Source organism: Sphaeramia orbicularis, chromosome 22, assembly GCF_902148855.1.
Source record: "Sphaeramia orbicularis chromosome 22, fSphaOr1.1, whole genome shotgun sequence".
Lineage (NCBI taxonomy): Eukaryota > Metazoa > Chordata > Actinopteri > Kurtiformes > Apogonidae > Sphaeramia > Sphaeramia orbicularis.
The window spans coordinates 49,580,166-49,592,863 of NC_043978.1; the positions used below are offsets into that span (position 1 = coordinate 49,580,166).

Genomic DNA, 12,698 nt, shown 5'->3' on the forward strand with positions numbered 1-12,698 from the left:
CTATTATAGAATGTTTTATATTTTAGTAAAGTACCTAACAGATTAGACTACACTGAAATAAATATTACAGTTGTAAAGCAGTTACCTGGAGTATTGATGAATCTGCTGTTGCTGATTAATTGATAACAATGCTTTTTATCCCATCAAGTGTATTTAATTTTTAATGCCTCTAGACATCAAATTTAATGCTTTTTAATGCCATTTAAGTCCTTAATTTTCACAAAATCTATTTAATGACTTTTAATGCTTTTTAATGACCTGCAGAAACCCTGTCTTGAATATATGAAGGGGCTTCAGAAAGTTCATAGATAAAGGACAGTTGGGAAAAAACAGTTAAAGTTAGGTTTATTTTCCAACATATGCTCCACCTAAGTGTTGATACCAGCCTTTAAGTCCAACTGTCTAAAACCGAGTCATGTGATTTAAACCATGTCAAAGCCATGTTCTTTTTCCACAAACCTCATATTTCACTATTACAGAACGTTTTATATTTTAGTAAAGTACCTGACAGATTAGAGTACTCTGAAATAAATATTACAGTTGTAAAGCAGTTTTCTGGAGTATTGACGAATCTGCTGTTGCTGATTATGTTTATGTTCATGCATTTGGCAGACGCTTTTTTCCAAAGCGACTTACAGGGGAAAACCAATTAAATCACTCACTCAATCAAATCTTATTTATATAATGCCAGATCACAAAAAAAGTTATCCCATGACACTTTATATATACAGTTGGTCAAAAACCAGACTCTAAGCCAATTTACAGAAACCCAACAGAATCCTCCAGGAGCAAACACTTGTGACTGGTGACAGTGGCGAGGAAAAACTTCCCTTTAACAGCAGAAACCTGGAGCAGACCCAGACTCCTGGAGGATGGACGTCTGCCTTGACCAGTTGAGGTTAAAGAGAGAGGGTAAAGAAAGAGAAAAGAGAGAGCGATAGAGACTGGGGGAGAAGGGGGGAGTAGGGGGAGACACACGGAGGCAGTTGAGGATAAGTGAGTGGTGATGATGAGGGCAGGGAAGAGGCAGGACCACCGCAGCAGGTCCAGAAATAATCCTGGAAGAATCTGTGATAATCCTGGGAAAAACCTTATTAGAATATGATTAATTGATAACAATGCTTCTTATCCATCAAGTGTATTTAATTTTTAATGCCTCTGGACAACAAATTTAATATTTTTTAATGCCATTTAAGTCCTTAATTTTCACAAAATCTATTTAATGACTTTTAATACTTTTTAATGACCTGCAGAAACCCTGTCGTGAATATATGAAGGGGCTTCAAACAGTTCATACATAAAGGACAGTTGGAAAAAACAGTTTAAGTTCGGTTTATTTTCCAACATATGCTCCATCTAGGTCAATATGCACTTCTAAAAGTGTTGATACCAGCCTTTAAGTCCAACTGTCTAAAACTGAGTCATGTGAGTTAAACCATGTCAAAGCCATGTTCTTTTTCCACAAACCTCATATTTCACTATTACAGAACATTTTATATTTTAGTAAAGTACCTGACAGATTAGACTACTCTGAACTAAATATTACAGTTGTAAAGCAGTTATCTGGAGTATTGATGAATCTGCTGTTGCTGATTAATTGATACCAATCCTTTTTTTCCCATCAAGTGTATTTAATTTTTTAATGCCTCTGGACAACAAATTTAATGCTTTTTAATGCCATTTAAGGCCTTAATTTTCACAAAATTTATTTAATGACTTTTAATACTTTTTAATGACCTGCAGAAACCCTGTCGTGAATATATGAAGGGGCTTCAGAAAGTTCATACATAAAGGACAGTTGGGAAAAACAGTTTAAGTTCGGTTTATTTTCCAACATATGCTCCATCTAGGTCAATATGCACTTCTAAAAGTGTTGATATCAGCCTTTAAGTCCAACTGTCTAAAACTGAGTCATGTGAGTTAAACCATGTCAAAGCCATGTTCTTTTTCCACAAACCTCATATTTCACTATTACAGAACATATTTTATTTTACTGAAGTACCTGACAGATTAGACTACACTGAAATAATTTTATTACAGTTGTAAAGCAGTTTTCTGGAGTATTGGCGAATCTGCTGTTGCTGATTAATTGATAACAATGCTTTTTATCCATCAAGTGTATTTAATTTTTAATGCCACTGGACACCAAATTTAATGCTGCTTAATGCCATTTAAGGCCTTAATTTTCACAAAATCTATTTAATTACTTTTAATGCTTTTTAATGTCCTGCAGAAACCTTGTCGTGTACATATGAAGGGGCTTCAGAAAGTTCATAGATAAAGGACAGTTGGAAAAAAACAGTTTAAGTTCGGTTTATTTTCCAACATATGCTCCATCTAGGTCAATATGCACTTCTAAAAGTGTTGATACCAGCCTTTAAGTTCAACTGTCTAAAACTGAGTCATGTGACTTAAACAATGTCAAAGCCATGTTCTTTTACCACAAACCTCATATTTCACTTTTACAGAACATTTTATATTTTAGTAAAGTACCTAACAGATTAGACTACTCTGAACCAAATATTACAGTTGTACAGCAGTTACCTGGAGTATTGACGAATCTGCTGTTGCTGATTAACTGATAACAATGCTTTTTTTCCCATCAAATATATACAATTTTAATGCCTCTGGACATCAAATTTAATGCTTTTTAATGCCACTTAAGTCCTTAATTTTCACAAAATCTATTTAATGTTCTTTAATGACCTGCAGAAACCCTGTCGTGAATATATGAAGGGGCTTCAGAAAGTTCATAGGTAAAGGACAGTTGGAAAAAACAGTTAAAGTTAGATTTATTTTCCAACATATGCTCCATCTAGGTCAATATGCACTTCTAAAAGTGTTGATACCAGCCTTTAAGTCCAACTGTCTAAAACTGAGTCATGTGACTTAAACCATGTCAAAGCCATGTTCTTTTACACAAACCTCATATTTCACTTTTACAGAACATTTGATAGTTTAGTAAAGTACCTGACAGACTAGAATACACTGAAATAAATATTACAGTTGTAAAGCAGTTATCTGGAGTATTGACGAATCTGCTGATGTTGATTAATTGATCAAGTTAAACTGTTTTTCCTCCCAAACCTATCCTTTTTTTTTTATCCAAAGCAATTTAACTGTCAGAAATATGACAAAATGACACAACTTTAAAATTATTAATCCATGTATCAGTACTGTACAGTCCTGGAAAGATTTTACGTTGATTATGAAATTATATAATTTACAAGCAGGAGTTTCCAATTAACGTCTTAATAATAACCTTTTTTTTTTCTTTTTTTTTTTAAACTTTATTTTTCTTTCTTTCTTTCTTTCTTTCTTTTTAAATATATTTGACACAGTGATTTATTTTACGAGGTGAAAATTTCATTGGGAATAATTTAACACCGAAAATAATAATAGTGACCTGAATAAGAGACTAGCTTAAAAATGATTAGCTCCAATAAAAGCTAACAATATAAAGACAATTAATGACAAGTGTCCAACAAAGTTTGACTGGACAAATGTGCAGTTAAGTACAAGTGAAAGGACTACAGTAAAGTTCCAGCAGGTGAATAAACGGGACTAAGTTTCCACAGACCCCCACCGGGTCCCACTGACCCCCGGGGACAGTCTTCCTCAGCTCCGGTACCGTTAGCTAACCTGTGTTAGCACCGCAGGCACCGGGCTGCAGTGGACCGCAGCCCCGGTAGGGACAGCTGTGTGAGGCCGCTCCAGCACCCCCTCACCCTGGGCTCCTGGGCTCCAGTGTGGGTGACCTTCCCCCCGCTTCCAGCCTGGTTCTGCCCGCCTACCTCCGTCCTCACAGCCCAGCTCTGCGTCAGAAAACGCCTCCAGGTCGTCCTCGTCGTCAAAGAACTCCAGAGCCGCGTCCTCCTCGTCCTCCCCGCTCAGCGCCGGAGCCTTCTCGCTCGTCATGCCGACTTTCTTCCCCGTTCCTTGGAGGCTTTTTCTCCGGTTGGTTTTCAAGCCGCTTGTGGTGTCCAACTTTCCCACATTGTCACCTGATATGTGGGAGCCATGCTGCTGAACTTTCACCCCCCCTGCCTCCGCTCCGACACACTGCAGCCCAAATAGAATAATAATAATAATAATAATAATTATAATAATAATAATAATAATAATGATGATGATAATAATAATAATGATTATGATGATAATTATAATAATGGCAATAATAATAATAATAATAATAATAATAATAATAATAATAATAATGATGATGATGATGATAATAATGATTATGATGATAATTATAATAATGGTAATAATAATAATACTACTACTACTAATAATAATAATAATAATAATAATAATGATAATTATAATAATGGAAATAATAATAATAATAGTGTTGATTATAGTAATAATAATAATGACAACAACAATAATAACAATAATAATAATAATAATAATAATAATAATAATAATAATAATAATAATAATAATACATTTCATTTATAGGTGCCTTTCAGGACACTCCAAGTCACTGTACAAAATTGTTAAAATAAAACAATTAAAATTACATATATATATATATATATATATATATATATATATATATATATATATATATATATATATATATATATATAAAACACATAAGTACATAACATGGCAGAACACAAAAGTGAAACCATGGAATTGAGTATGCTTGTCTGGATAAGTTTTAAACTGGGATTTGAACATGATGACAGAGTCTGAATTTTTATGTGTTCCAGGAGGGTATTCCAGAGGTGGGGGGCTGAGCGACCAAAGGCTCTGGACCCCATGGTGGTCAAATGAGCAGGTGGGAGGGTGAGTTGGATGGATGAAGATGACCTAAGAGTGTGAATAATGACTTAATAACAACTATAGTAATAACAATAATAATACTGATAATAATAATAGTAATAGTGAGCTAGGGTAAGGCTCAACCGTCCAGTTTGCCTAGTCTTTTGTGTAAAACATTCCCTAAAGACAATAATAATAATAATAATAATAATAATACCTGTGCTTTAACACTGCTGGACTGATGCTGAAATGTAGCAAACAATGATAAAATTAAAAAACTAAAGGAAGTTAAAACTATTTAAAGTAAAACATATTTTAAAGACAATAATATTATGATGCTTTTGTGGAAAAAAACTCAAAATATTGGTTAGCCTGAGTTTTACAAATTAAGCTGAATAAGAAGCTGAAAAGACTTAAGGAAGAAATATTGTAAAAGGGTTTTATAACTGTATAAAAACATATATTAGTCACAAGTGTCATAAAACTGCACTCATATACACAGCCTGGCCAAAAAAAAAAGTCCCATACTAATATGTTTTCAGACCTTCACCTTTAGTAATGTAATGCTTTTGCTGTGCCATTGTTTCAATAAGCTTATGCAATGTCACATTTGTATCATTTTTTGACACAACATTCCAACCCACCAATGGAACAGAAAAAACAAAACAAAACAAAAAAAACATGGTCTGTAATCTCAATGTCATCACCACAAAATGTACAAATATTATCATCAATGCTAAACTGTAACCTGAGCAAATCCTTAGAGGGATAAATGTTATAGATGTTATTCATAATTTTAAAGTGTGTTTGTTTTTGTTTTTTTACTTTGGGTGGCACAGGGAAATTCATGTAATTTGCTCTAAGTTTATCAATTGAAGATTTATACAGTTTTTGTAATACATTATTTTTGTTTTGTTTTTCGGGGAATAGAATTTCAGTGAGACGGTTTCTAATGAAATGATTGTTACATTTTTTGTCCAGGATTGAAATCCCTCGAACTGAGAGTGGGGCCAGTTGTGGTTGTATAGGTTGATGTGCCAATACACTTTTTGTTAAAAAAAAAAAAAAAAAACACACATTCTGGGGAACATTTTATAAGTAAGCCTGTGGATATTGCGAATTACCTTAATACAAGTAATTGATTCTTTCATTCATTCATTCATTCATTCTTAATTCAAGATTTTTTTTTCTGCCAATGGAACAAGTGAAAATTATCTTGGTAAGATTTCTTGAAATAAGATTTTAAAGATCTATTGTCTAAAAATAAGTTCTTATATCTCACTGAAAAGTTACTCTGTAGGTGATTATGTCTTATTGTAAGTGTGATGAGATATTTTGACTAGAAATGAGAAAAATACACTTGGTAAGATTTAGTTTTTTGCAGTGTAGAGACCAGGTTTATAACCAGGCGGCCTGATCCAGATGACCAGACGGGTTGGACTGACTCACATCTCACACAGAAGTCTGAGAGATACTGGGTTCCTCGACCATGTCAAACCTGAAGAACAAGCACAAGCAAATATCTACCACTGATCTACATGGTCAGTGTATTAAAAACAGAAAAATCCATGATTTTCATTAGAAAAAAGCTAAATACAGAGTAATATTATGATAAATGGTGATAAAGCACTAAAAGAAAAGTTAAATGAGAGGAAAAATCATTTGGGAACTGCCACAAAAATAACACTGGGTTTTTATGGGTTAAGGATAAAACAATATGAAAGATGACCTATTATATACAATATTATCTATTAAACATTAAAAAAAAACATTCTACAGTATATTCATTACTGTGAACTTTGAATTTAGAAGGAAGTCATGACCTACTTAGTCAAACATGATGAAAAAAATCACAATACATCAGAGTCATAACCTCCTGAAAGGTTTACGTCATTTATATAGCACTTAAAAAGCAAAAATATTTACAGTAAAAAGCTTCAGGATAAACTTTATTGTCCCATGTGGGAAATTTGTTTTGGACAGCAGTGTTACACATTGCTGCATTCACAGTTGGACACATACAATCACAAAACAATTCAGTCACAAAAAAAAAAAAATCAGCATAATCACTATTAAGTATTACACCCAGTTGATATATCGCACCCTTCCCTCCGAGATTCAATAAATAGAATAAATATAAGTGATACAAGTTAGTTTAAAAAGGGTTGGAGTGATTTCATTCCTCAAGAGTAAAAATTTAGAAAACATTGAAACATACTTAGCTAGAACATGGGTGGTTTGAGAAGCCTGACCTCATGTGTTGCACAAAGACATGCTGAAACCAAACTGAAAAAACACACAAATGACAAGTATAAAACCCTGACAGTAAAAGTGGGCTTTAGGAACTGTTAGGAGTGATAAGGTCACAGAGGTGTGTGATTTAAAGACAGTTCAGAGAAATTCAGTTTTATCCTGAAGTACATGGGAGGCCAGAGGAGGGGTTCAGGGAATGGACTGATGTGGACATGGCATTTCTTTTTCTTTGTTAATAGGCAGACAGACAGACAGACAGCAGGATTTAACAGTAACTGTGGCTGTAATATACAGAATGAGAAGGTGCAAAATGACATTTAAGTGCAAATAGATTTATGACCAGAGACATCAGACAGAAGTGAGTTAATGAAATGGAATGTGACAAGAAATAGTTTCTGAATCTGTCTGTTTGTAAAATAGGTTTAAAGACTCTGGAAACTGATTTAAAACCATCTTATTTGTAGTGCTTGTGTGTCAGTGCAGGAGGAAACGCACACACGGACTTTTTTCATAACGGCTGATGTCTCACGAGTTCTAGGATTACACGGAAATCTGTGACATTTCCCCACAACAACCTTTGCAGCACTCGATGCATACCTGAACACATCAAACCTGATAAACCAGTCCAGCCCATTTTTCTTCGTGACCATTTGTTTTACTTTCACTTGAAGCAGAGCACACACATATCCCTGGGATTTATATTTTAGAAGTCATTCATTGAAGCTTAAATTATTCTGATGCTTTTATCTGGCTGAAAACAAATAAATAAGGATCATTCATTCATCTTCTGAACTCGCTTTATTCTCACTAGGGTCACGGGGGTCACTGGAGTCTATCCCAGCTACTTATGGGTGAATGCGGGGTACACCCTGGACAGGTCGCCAGTTCATCGCAGGGCTGACATATAGAAACATAGATAGTTGGGGTGTTTCAAGAATACTTGCAATGTTGGAAAAACTCCCTGTAACCATGGTGAATCTCAGAAATGTACAGTAATAGACATATTCTGAACTCTTTACCTGGTGTGTTGGACATTATCTACAATGTGCACAACTGAAAATTCAGTCAGTAATCTCTACATTTCCCTCCTCAACTCCATTTGTGTCCTGTACATAACCCTTTTTTTGCCAGTTTTGTGTCAACCAAAGGGTAATCACAATTTTCAACCCTTTGCCCTGTTTAAAAACCCAAACAACTGCTTACATATTGAATGATTTTGAATACTCTATGGTATTGCCTCAGTGATAGAACAATTTAGGTCTACATTTTATGGATCTTAACATTATGACAGCAGTTTTTCAAAAACCTGTTTTCGTAACCACTGCTCAGGTTTTTTGACCCTCTAAATCTTTTGTCCCTCAGATGATAAGAAATAGAGGCTTTTATGGGTTTTTATGTCAATTTCATTCAATACTCATCTGTTATCGAGAATAACTAGTTCAGCCATCAAGTAACCAACTTGTTTGTGATTGGTGTGCCTCTGTTCAGGACGTTCTCACCTGTCCCGTACATAACCAAAATTTTCACTTAATTTCAAAGTGATATCTTGAAATAAAACAGAGAGGCAAGGCCAAAAAATACATCAGGTACAGTCCTTTACCACAGAGGAAGGTAAACAACCACATGTGAAACTTGTCATTTTAGAAATAGGCCAGTAGTAAGTGTTGAAACATTGCACGTCAGGAATACATACAATACAATACATAACCACTTCAGTGTGGAACATGCCTTTTCCATCCAAGCAGGGTTTGATATTGACTTCATAGTTTATGCCAAATACTCTTCCCACTGATGAAGATTGACCAAAATATCACTGTAAAGAAGGAATTTAGGAAGCCCATGCTGGAAATACCTTTCTGCACATCTCCAAAATCTGACAGTGCAAGAAACATACCTAAACTGGCCATGTCCCGAACATAACCATGCTTCAAATGTTCATACCTTTTGAATACTAGAGCAACTATATTTCACTGGAAGAATGTGTTTAGTAACTGCTTTAATCTTCACAAGAAGAAATCATAGCACAAAGAACAATTCAGTGATCCTTATCCATCTTTAAAAAGAGTGTCCCGTACATAACTTTTTGCCAGTGTGAGTTATGTACGGGACACCTTAATATATTTAAGCTAATCTTGACATTCTGATTTGCTGATTTGAACTGATGGCCTTGATGGGCATCTCATGACCCATCTCATTAGTGTAGACCCAATTTTACCCAGGATGTGTGGAATATAAGTGATGTTTTAAGCTTTACATCCATGGTACCTGAGAAGTGAATTTTTTTTGCTGGGAATTTCGCGTCATGCATAAAAAAACTTTTTCACTTCTTTTCTCTGACTAGAACATGTGCTCATGTTCTAATGGTGGCCTCATTCAACCTCAAATGCACAGGGTTAGGTTAACCCTAACCCTAACCCTAACAGGAAGGGTTATGTACGGGACAGCACAAGAGACAATGGTCAGTGAAGTATTTTACTTCACCTTTTATCAGACTTAAGTTAGTCTTCAGTCCACATCAGTTTTGAGGCCTCATAAACACTTCAGTTACTATGGTTTAGCTACATTTCAGGTATTTGGAAGTTTGTTCTTTAGTTATTGTTGACACTTTGTCATGTTTTTCTGTTTCATACAAATGATACAACCCCCTTTCCACCATGCAATAGTAAATGACATTTACAAAACATGGTTTAATCATGTTTTACCCATTTCATGAAGTAACAAGTTCAAAATGATGGTCATGGAGGCAAAACAAACAAGTGTCCCATACTTAACCTTCATGTCCCGTACATAGCCCCTACTGTACACTCTGAATTTTTTAACTTTCTCAGCCTTGATCGAAGACCAGTGATTCATGCCCTTAGTTTTACAGTGTTACATGTCTACTCACTGTAAAGGAGCTGTTTGGTGGCATTACCTGGTGATTTGGGGGAATGAGGACAAATGGAACCGAATCCTGAAAATGCTGTTGGACGTTAAGAATGCACCAGGTTCAAAATCAGATACTAAAATCCATTCAGATTGATTTAAAGTACCTCAGCTCACTTATGCTTGGGAAAACCTGCCAACTGGAACCCATTTTCTTGATGAGAATTACATTTTTATCATCATTCACCTTATTTTTGGTGGGTGTGTCCCGTACATAACCACAGTGTTGTCATGGTTTTCTAATTGCTGTTATTTCATAATAAAGCATAGTATTTGAAAACAGTTTTCAGTTTTTTCTTCCTTAGGTTCCTGTCTTAGGGACCAGGTGAGTTTTGAGCAATTTCACCATGGTAAAAATATTGGCCCTCTGGTTGACAAAAGTTGCGAGTATTCTTGAAACACCCCAGTTACAAATACATATAGAGATGAACAACCAGTCACTCTCACATTGTTTGTTTGTTTATTTATTTCGAACATAACATTAAAACCAAACAACAAAAGAATTTATATAAAAAGAAAATCAAACATTCAGAAAGGAGTGGGATAAAGTTTAATTTAGAATCTCCCACCCCTTTACTCCATCCTTCTACCTACCCTAAATTTCTATTTCAGATTCCGTAAGTAACTCAAAAATCCTACACATATCAGACCAAATTCTGACTATGCAGAAAACACAAAATTGCTGTACATATGGACTCTGTCCATTTTGCAGCAGTAATAGTGCACATATCAACAAAAATAAACTCTGGTCATTTCATAACAATAATACACATATTAAAAACAAAAATATACTGTCTTTTCATGACAATAATACACATATCAAGAACAAAAATAAACTGTTTCATAACAATAATGCACAAAAATAAACTGTCCATTTCTTAACAGTAACATACATGTCAAATTCACACCTATGAGCCATTTTAGGTGAACCAATTAACCTATCAGTGCATGTCTTTGGATGGTGGGAGGGAGCTGGAGTACCTGGAGAGAACCCATGCAAACACTGGGAGAACATGCAAACTCCACTCTGAAAGGACCCTGGTTGGAATCGAACCCAGGACCTTCTTGCTGTGAGGTGACATTAGTAAAAGTGGAACAATCAACGGAATTTATCTTGCATTAAATATATATCAAATTTTTGTACATATGTATTAAATATGACATCAAGGGTGTTGGGGTCGGAAAGCTGATTTAGGGTTTTGGGGAGGAAAAATAAAAGAATGTCTGCAAAAAACCCTGGGGAAAAAAACCAAGATAGTAGGTCATGGAATAGAATGTGTGGTGTTTGACCTAAATTTTTATTAAACATGTTCTGTGGATCCATAACATGTGCACAACACACATAAAGGACATAAATTCATAAAAACAACTCCCAAAGGCATTACCACTTACATAACCTGCATATTATCAGTGATTTAATGGCCCAAAAACACTTATCAATCTGCAGGTATAAAATGTATAAAAACATAATCCAAAAGGAGTTTGATGTGGGCTTAGTTCATTTAATGTCAAGTGTAAATTTAAACAAACACTGGTTCATACGTGGTTTCTATTATTGAAATGATCTCACCTTCAGCACAGGATGTGGAAGAGCCAGTTTGAAAAGTATGCAGGAAACTACACCCACAGTGAAGTGAAATGCAAATTCTTTTACAGGTAACTTGAAGTCATTTGATGAGAAGATGATGATGCTTATCCTGATTTTAACCCATAAAGACCCAAACATCCACAAAGCATCTACTCGTAAACTGTTTAAAACCTGTTGATCCATTAATCCTATCAATACACATAAATAACTGGTGTAAAATACAGTTTGTCATCTTTTCATGGTCATCAGATATGACTCATCTGGACGTTCAGAGGCTCCGTAGTGAACATGGAAACACTGTCATCTTCTACAACATTGATTCACCAGTAAAACCCATGGAGTTGGATTAATGACAGTGGATGGAAACACTTGGTTTATGTTCAATTAAGAACGTCTTTGCTGAAAAAGTCACTTTACTTTGACTTTTCTGTTTCTGATATAATTACCCTCAACTTTAAGCTTTTTATGAAAATCTACATGATCAGTGAATTAAATATTGGAAAATACATGATTTCATTCATTCATTCATTCCTTTTCTGAACCCCCTTTATCCTCACTAGGGTCACGGGGGTCGCTTGGAGCCTATCCCAGCTACTTATGGGCGAAGGTGGGGTACACCCTGGACATTTTGCCAGTTCATCACAGGGCTGAACATAGAGACAAACAATCACTCTCACACCCATGAAGACCAGGTGCTACTTTTGTGTCAGTTCCCAAATGAATTTTTCTCTATATTTACTCTTTTTTTTTTAAGTGATTTATCACCATTTATTAAAATATCCTCTGTATTTGTGCATTTTTTTTGCAATGTAAATCATGTTTTTTTTTTTGAGGGGGGGGGGACACGGTGGTGCAGTGGTTAGCACTCCTGCCTCACAGCAAGAAGGTCCTGGGTTCGATTCCAACACCAGTCGACAGGGGGTGGGACCTTTCTGTGTGGAGTTTGCATGTTCTCCCTGTGTCTGCGTGGGTTCTCTCCGAGTACTCCGGCTTCCTCCCACCATCCAAAGACATGCACTGATAGGTTAATTGGTTAATCTAAATTGCCTTGGATGAAAGAATCTTCAAGCCTGTATTGTAGAGTGACACATTCAGAAACACTCTCACTGGTGTTTTCATTCAATAAATTGCAGTTTTTCAACAAACAGCAACAAACAGC

General features: G+C 35.3%; 1 protein-coding gene across 1 annotated transcript in view; it reads right to left on the reverse strand.

Moving 5' to 3' along the window:
* rragd (ras-related GTP binding D) overlaps window positions 1-4,000 on the reverse strand; it is a 122,134-nt gene extending 118,134 nt beyond the window's left edge. Inside the window, exon 1 of the mRNA XM_030125880.1 lies at window positions 3,795-4,000. Within this exon, the coding sequence (XP_029981740.1) occupies window positions 3,795-3,918 (124 nt within the window). The 5' untranslated portion in view covers window positions 3,919-4,000. The remainder of the gene's footprint in view (window positions 1-3,794) is intronic.
* Between the last annotated feature and the right edge of the window lie 8,698 nt (window positions 4,001-12,698).